The sequence below is a fragment of the Achroia grisella genome, unplaced genomic scaffold, assembly GCF_030625045.1.
Source record: "Achroia grisella isolate CSIRO2021 unplaced genomic scaffold, CSIRO_AGI_Agris_v1 utg1186, whole genome shotgun sequence".
Taxonomy (NCBI): Eukaryota; Metazoa; Arthropoda; class Insecta; order Lepidoptera; family Pyralidae; genus Achroia; species Achroia grisella.
In genome coordinates this window covers 5010834-5018163 of record NW_026712592.1, presented here as the reverse complement: position 1 = coordinate 5018163, position 7330 = coordinate 5010834, and the positions used below count along the sequence as shown (strand labels likewise).

Sequence of the window (7330 nt, the reverse complement as noted above, 5' to 3'; positions counted from 1 at the left end):
CCACTTATTTTTAATGTAATTGGTTAATTTACTATCAACTGTTTTATGTTTAGGCCAATATTAAAAAAAACACTATGTTTAATTAGATAAAAAAATAAATATCAAAAAAAAAATATAAAAAAACATTATAAAGACGAAAATGTTACTCTTGGTGCTTAAATAATGCAATGAAGAAGTTTGCTGTTAAAGATGTTCCGGTTAAAATTATTTTCCATCATTTACTGGCTTCCTAAATTTTACAAATTACATTTACAAACTTAAAAATATGTATAAATGAATATGGTCAGTCTAATAAATGATAATCGCATTGGTTGAATATCATTATTAAGCCAAGCAAATACTTATATAAATTAACTGAGAAGTGCAACCAACTGTGAAGCATTGTTGTTATTATTCGTTGTAATGATTCAAAGTATTTTCAGTCACAGCCAAATTAAAGGAGTATTCAAGAAACCGAAAGAAACCAATCCGTAAAGAGAACCGCGTGTATTAGAGAGTCGCAATATGAAATATACTTAAAAACGAATATTATTTCATATATATATATATAAGTAATATTGTATATTTTCTTGTCAGTTCATTGTAAGTAATAGAGCACAGGTGTTTTCTTTTACTAGTGCTCCTGGTATCTGTCGTATTAAATTTGAGTAGAGCGTATACAATTACTTTTTGACTGGAGTAAGCGTTTTATGAACCGAGTTTATAAAGCACGCTTTTCAGTTAAGTCGTTTATTTTCTAAATAAACTTTACTCCACAGACTATACTTTCATTATACATTTATCGGTATCGTGAATAAAACATTTTTTCCTTTTTGCAAGAGACTAATGTTTTTTTTTTCCCTCTCTTTTAAAGAGACTAATGTCGTTTATTATGCCACTGACAAACAAGAAACGAAGATAATAGAAATATTGTAAAACTTTAAGTCGGACTAAAAAGGATTTGTACCCAGAGGCGTAAAATAAATAAATAAAAAAAAATTAAACTCGGAATTAGTGATGGGAAACAAGACTTTTAACTGTGTAAGTAACCATAAATTATATTTATATTTTATGTATCGACATAGTGACCTAAGCGATCTATTGTTCATTAAAAATTGTCTAATGAACTGATTTTTTTATATCTTTATTAAATAATAATAGTTTTTATAATCCATTAGTTTTTAAATTTTTATAGCTTTGATTTGATTAATTTTCCGATATTTTTTCTGTTAATTTAATAATCGATTCTTCATTGAATAAAAGTAAATGTGAAATAAGAAATCCCACAGTCGATAATTTTTCACATTTAATATCAGAGTCTTTTAGAAATCCTATGATACTATAGAAGCATACTTCCCTAGCACCATAGATAAAACAATATTGTCAATATTATTATTTTATAGATAGTAAGTCTGTTAGTTTGTTACTGTTACTTGCTCGATTAATCTGTTTATTGATAATTTTAGAAAAATGGTTGTATCATAATACAAAAATAATAATAAATTGTCGAAAGAAAAAATAGTTCATTACATTCACTGAAAGAAACGCATCGTAATTGTTATCTAAATTTACAATCAGTGAAATCAGAAAAATGTCTACATTATAAGTTAAAGGTACAAACCTCAATGAATGATAATTACATTAGGTTAAAGCTGCAAGATCAACATACCAGAACACCCAGATTAACTATTTTACTAGGTGGTCATTACTAGACCTTTACTTTATTTATTATCAAATTACGAGATAGAAGTGTGTGGTGATACAAGAATGAGCGATCAAATAGTGAGGCATAGTTCTAACATTTTGTGTGAAATCACTGCCTCCTTAGGAAAAAATATAATCTGGCGCGACACTGAAGAAATAAAGATGGGAATGAAGTCGTTTATTTTCTTTTGACAGTCTCAGTTGTCTAGCTGTTTATCACATCGCGTGGAGGTCGTCCTGACATGCTACATTGCTAGCATTAAGGCCCTATTCCCCATTATTAACAATCCCATTCCCACTTTGCGGGATAAGGACACTAACATGTGTTATATTCTGTTCATGTTATATGAAGCTATTGATATATATCAAATTTTTTTGTAACTGGGATCACAAATAAGCTGATGACCGATATATATGAATAGTACCATGGACATTACATTATATCACACCATTGGATGTCTATGGTATCACTGCACTGCCATTCCAGAGGAATAAGATGTCATGCTGCCATACCCTGTAATTTCACTGCTGTATCTCACTTACAAACCTAAACATATCTTGCAAAGCTTATGTCTTTTGGGTGAAATATTCAAGACCCACAGAGGAATTTGTATAAAGTGTACTTTTGAAAACTTGTGTTTTTTTTTGTATTTTTTTTAAACAATATATGCTGCAATTTCAGAAGGTCAATATAGGCCTTAACAGAATGCATTTTATCCTGTTGTATTATAATATTTTAAATAATTTGTAATGAAAACCATTTAAACTCAGACTAACCCTATGAACTTAATAGGAATTCTAATAAAATAATTTTAAAATGTGTTTTTACATAACTAAGCAGTGTGATCTTAGCGTAACAACAGTCTGCAGATTTTACCAACCAAAGAAACGCCACTACAAATCTTATGTAGTTGTAGTGACGTTAGTGTAGTCGTATGCACACCTAAAGAGATAAAGACTATTACTCTTAAGAATTTCCTTTAATTCTTGCACCTAACGAGTTTAGGTAGCAAACTTTGAAAAAGGGAGAGCACAATAGATCTATGCAGGTTGCAGTGTTACTCAGCACTACACAATTGCCAAATACCCTATTAAAAAAAAAGAAATCTGATTTAACTTAAATGAACCTATTCGCAGGTTACAACTATCTAGTTATGGGTTCTGAACAATCTTCAGTTCCACCGAAGAAACAAGTGCAGAGGGCGCCACCTGTGCGTCGTGGTCATACTATAGCTGTTACAAATGCACCAGGTATTATTATTGTATTCTGCCAGAATCTTTGATAATAGTCTTGAATGATGTCTGAGACTTTCTGTGCTATAATAGGCGTATAAACCTATCTATTTATGAATACTGCTTTAATAACTGAAAATTAAAAAAAAATGTAAGCATACAGATATGGACACTGATGTTGTCCGATACGATGTAACGACTCGCACAATCTCTGTATGTTTGTAATTTGTTTTGTTGTCTCTACTTGACAATAGATGGTGGACATAAGGACAGAAAGTCCTGTTTATATGCATGACACTATTGACGATACCTCGGACATTAAGCTATTTTTGAGGACCCTCCTCAATGTTATTATAATATAAGTATGGGTACCTGCACATTATATTTTTGGACATTTATTTGTGGCATATAATTTATTTTTGTTTAAAATGCTAAAAAAATATGCTGTTTCAGAAGCTTGTAGAAGCACAGATCCAACAGCCAGTGGTAACAATTCTCCTGGTGCTAGTGTTTGCTCAGATTCTGAGTTGCCATACATATCATATACTGTGGATAGACCTATTGGAGGTAGGTTCTCTATTTCATGTTTTTAAAACATGTTTCAAATTTTTTAGGACACAATTGTCCTGAAATTGTACTTAGATATCCACAATAAAATACAAATGTATAAACTTGTTGAAGTATGTTAAGAAGAGTATTTTATTACTAGAACACAGTAGCTGTGACCCACCTGATGGTAAGTGGTGACCATTTCCTATATATAACAGCACAACATCTTCACATTGTTACACCCATAGTACTCATGTATTGCCATTCCAGAGGCCTCTTATCTGATGTGAGACAGGATTAAATATGATTAATTAATTGGGGCCTTAACTTTGTTGATTCTTGAGCATTAAATTCCTATTCAAGTAACTTTAATAGGAATTTGGTACCAGTGATGGTTATGGCATAAAAAGTCCGTTTTAACTTTAATTTTGGAACTCTAAATATGATGTATTCATTCATTTTAATATTAATATTCTTAACAATATTACAGATTCACCAAAAACATCAGCAAAGACTCAAAAATCAGGTGATACTAAAAAATCTTTACTCCAAAGGAGGCAGTTAAGTTTGCAGAATCGGAAGAACAAGCGAGCACGAGACATCGTGGTTGTGAAACACGCGTCTGATACACTGTTGGATGAAGACATTAGGAGATTACAGGTAAACATTTGTATAACATATATTCTATGTGGTGATGCAGTAAAAATACACTATTATGTTTCATCATGTGGTAGGCATTCTCTTATGCATATGAGAGAACAGCACAAATATATTGGTGTGAGAGAAGGACAAGTCGAAATAGATTTACGAATTAAAATATCGGGAGGTCCATTGTTATAGTGGTCTGGTGCTGACAGGGTGCCGGTCTAATTCCTTGCCATCAGAAATGTTGAAGGGTAAACCAAACTGTCAAGCTACCTGATATGCATTGTCATGATGTGAAAAATGTGTATGACAATCATACACATTTTTCTCGGTCAAGTCTGCATTCTGTATGTGACTGCAAAAAAAACTATAGAAAGTACTTAAATGTATATGTATGTGATTAAGTTACCTATTCTTTAAATTCTTTAAGTTTAAATTCTTTAAATCTAAATTAAATGGCAGAGAAATTAAAGGATACTTTATAAGAGCTATTTGATGACATTGTGTTGCTAGCGCTCATGTAAATAGCTTGTGTGCTTTTCTAGTGACATAAAAGTAAGTTATGAAAATCTACCATAATAAGTGTGTGTTGTCACAATCAAAAAAATACCTTTATTTAAAGTAGATGTATCTTTCGTGTCGTTTGATTTTAGTAGTAGCTTCCAAAGTCTGCATGCCCGTAAGTAGTTTTGGTTCCAATGGGTAATTAAACAGAACATGAGCAGTAGTACCATATTATAAAACATGTTACTTAACGCCTGGAAATTGATAGGTTTCCAGGCTTTACCAAATAAACATATATAGACATCGTTATTGTCTATATATGTTAATTTGGTGATTGTTCCTGTTTAAATATATTTTAAGTCTTCTCAACTAGATATTATAGCTATAGCATGTTCTTTATCAGGAAATACCAACATTCCTGCCCATCATGAGAGGGACCCTTGGATTACCAGGTGCAAGGGACCCTGAAGTGTTAGAAGGTAGGGGAATTTCAACTTTTAGTAGTATTCGTTTAGGACTATGTGAATTTATTTATGTTACTAAAAAATCTGTCCGTAGGTCTTGATTATCGTCCTTGGGTCCGGTTGACTACGAGATTGCAAGCCCATCTCGCGGCTTGTGCCCACCCATTAGCTGCTGAACAAATAAATCTGGCTACTAAAGTCAAAGAGGTAAGAACGATTATTCTTGTATACTATACGCTATTTGTGTTTAACTGCCAAAGAGGCTTTTAGTAGAAATTAAAGTGTGACTTTAATTTCAACTTAAATCCATATATTAGTCTATAATTGTTTGTTATTTTTTGACACATTCCATTGTTAATATGTTCCTAATGTTTGAAATTCAATGAAAGGAATTGATGAATATTTATAGATTGTTACTGGTTTTGAAAATAATTCCGCAACAATTATACAATTTGACACAGCAATATGTTTACAGGTATAAGTTGCAGAAGTAACTATTTATTCAAAGGCTTTTTTAACTTTTTTAACGTTATTTCATTAATTTTAGTAATTAGGGTAATACTGTAAGAAGGTTCATGACTGGAGCTACCACATAGCTACTTAATGGATTTATATTATTTGTTTAATTCCGTTGCTATTAGTGCGTCATCATAAATATTCAGTGCGATCGGAATTTGATCACTATTAGAGAAGGTCGTAGTGGTAGTCAAGTTTCCGCACTGAATATTTGTGATACTAAATGTAGCGGAATGATTAAAAATAATATAAAACCATTAAGTATCACTAGTCCATATCACTATATGGACTTGTCCAAAATAACACGTACAATATACAAATACAAATACAAATATCTTTATTTTCCCTGAAAAGTGGTTTACAGGATTTTAATAATTATAATTTATGTATCACACTTTTCACCAGAAACTGGCATGCAAAAATTAAAAGTGTCCATTTATTATTATAAGATTATACATATTTCTCAGTTTCATTTTAATTTTCATCATTATTAAATTAAATTTAAATTTTTGGTATACTCGTATTTCGAAATACGAGTATACCAAAGCTGTTTGAGGTTATGTAAATTACATTGAGTGGTCGTTCTAGCTAACAGTCACAGCCTATTGTCTAATATTAATGGCATAATTCATTTATAAATTAAATATTTTTCTGTTTACAGTCGGATACAGAAATATCTCGTCTGTACTCACAAATGGTGGAGAAACAGCGCTCAAACGCTCGCCATGCGGAACGGTTGTCAAGGGTTCATGAGGTCGGTAATCAGTTGTCGCGGTGCAACTCTTTGCTCAATCAAGTAAGTAAGACGTCGATTTACGTAAACCTCAGCAATAAACTGGTCTAACCCTCTGTAGGAGGAAGCTCCTCAGAAACCAAGCTTTATGCGTAAATTTAGTTTCTAAAGTTGTAGTTTTAAAGTTTACCAGTAATTATTTTTGATTGTGATCATTGTTAATGGACGTGCAATGTAAGGGTTTTGGTACAAATATTTCTTATTCATATTTATTCACAACTAAAAATTTGGCTTCCATTGCGATCTAAGAATTTTGTTGAATGTTGAATATCTTCAACATTTCTGAGTTGACAAAGTGCAGTTAAATTAATAACCTCTGCCATTTGTAAGAAACTAACAAGTATTTATACATTTCGTTCATTACATGTTTTTTTTCATTGTCTTCTATCATAATAACAGTACCGAATCTGAAATCTATAAAGTTTGCTATTTTAGGTACCTAATTATAGTGGCAAACAAGCTAACGGCTCACCAGATAAGCGGTAACCGTCGCCTAGAAACACAAATAGCACTACGAACGCCACGTTATCATGTGACAACCGTGATGATGTCATGCCTGTCATCCTGTAATTTCACAGCGTAAACATAACTTACAAAGCGAGATGCTTGGCATCTGAAATAGGTAAGACTGCAGTACCCGCCCAGACGACATTTACTTAACTTTTTATATTTGGACATAACAGTTTCTAAACTTGTTCCAGACCTTGCAAGACATAGAGGAGCTGAACAGCCTCTTACCTGAAGAAAAACGTCTTCAACCATTCATCTGGAATGACGAACGTTGAAATGGATCTACCCAAGTAATAAGATCATTGGAGAATCCTCAATTACGGCCTACAGCTGGCTAGCTAGCTAGCTTTTATTCTTGGCTTCGCGCGAAAAGCTTGTATTGTACCGTCATGTGATTATGTGTATTTATTACCATTGATTAATATAGACTGTG

The 7330-nt window shown here is 32.2% G+C and overlaps 1 protein-coding gene across 2 annotated transcripts; it reads left to right on the top strand.

Annotated features, from left to right (window-relative positions):
- The first annotated feature begins 1384 nt into the window (after positions 1 to 1384).
- LOC131854472 (BLOC-1-related complex subunit 5) lies at positions 1385 to 7330 on the top strand. 2 transcript variants are annotated; one of them, XM_059205592.1, is made up of 8 exons: positions 1385 to 1592; positions 2821 to 2934; positions 3373 to 3483; positions 3956 to 4125; positions 5018 to 5093; positions 5173 to 5285; positions 6256 to 6390; positions 7089 to 7330. In XM_059205592.1, exons 2-8 carry the CDS (start codon positions 2838 to 2840, stop codon positions 7170 to 7172), a joined length of 786 nt encoding a protein of 261 aa, XP_059061575.1. In that variant the 5' UTR covers positions 1385 to 1592; positions 2821 to 2837; the 3' UTR covers positions 7173 to 7330. The 2 variants fall into 2 exon arrangements, with proteins under 2 accessions (XP_059061575.1, XP_059061573.1); XM_059205590.1 differs by having other exon boundaries at positions 3370 to 3483.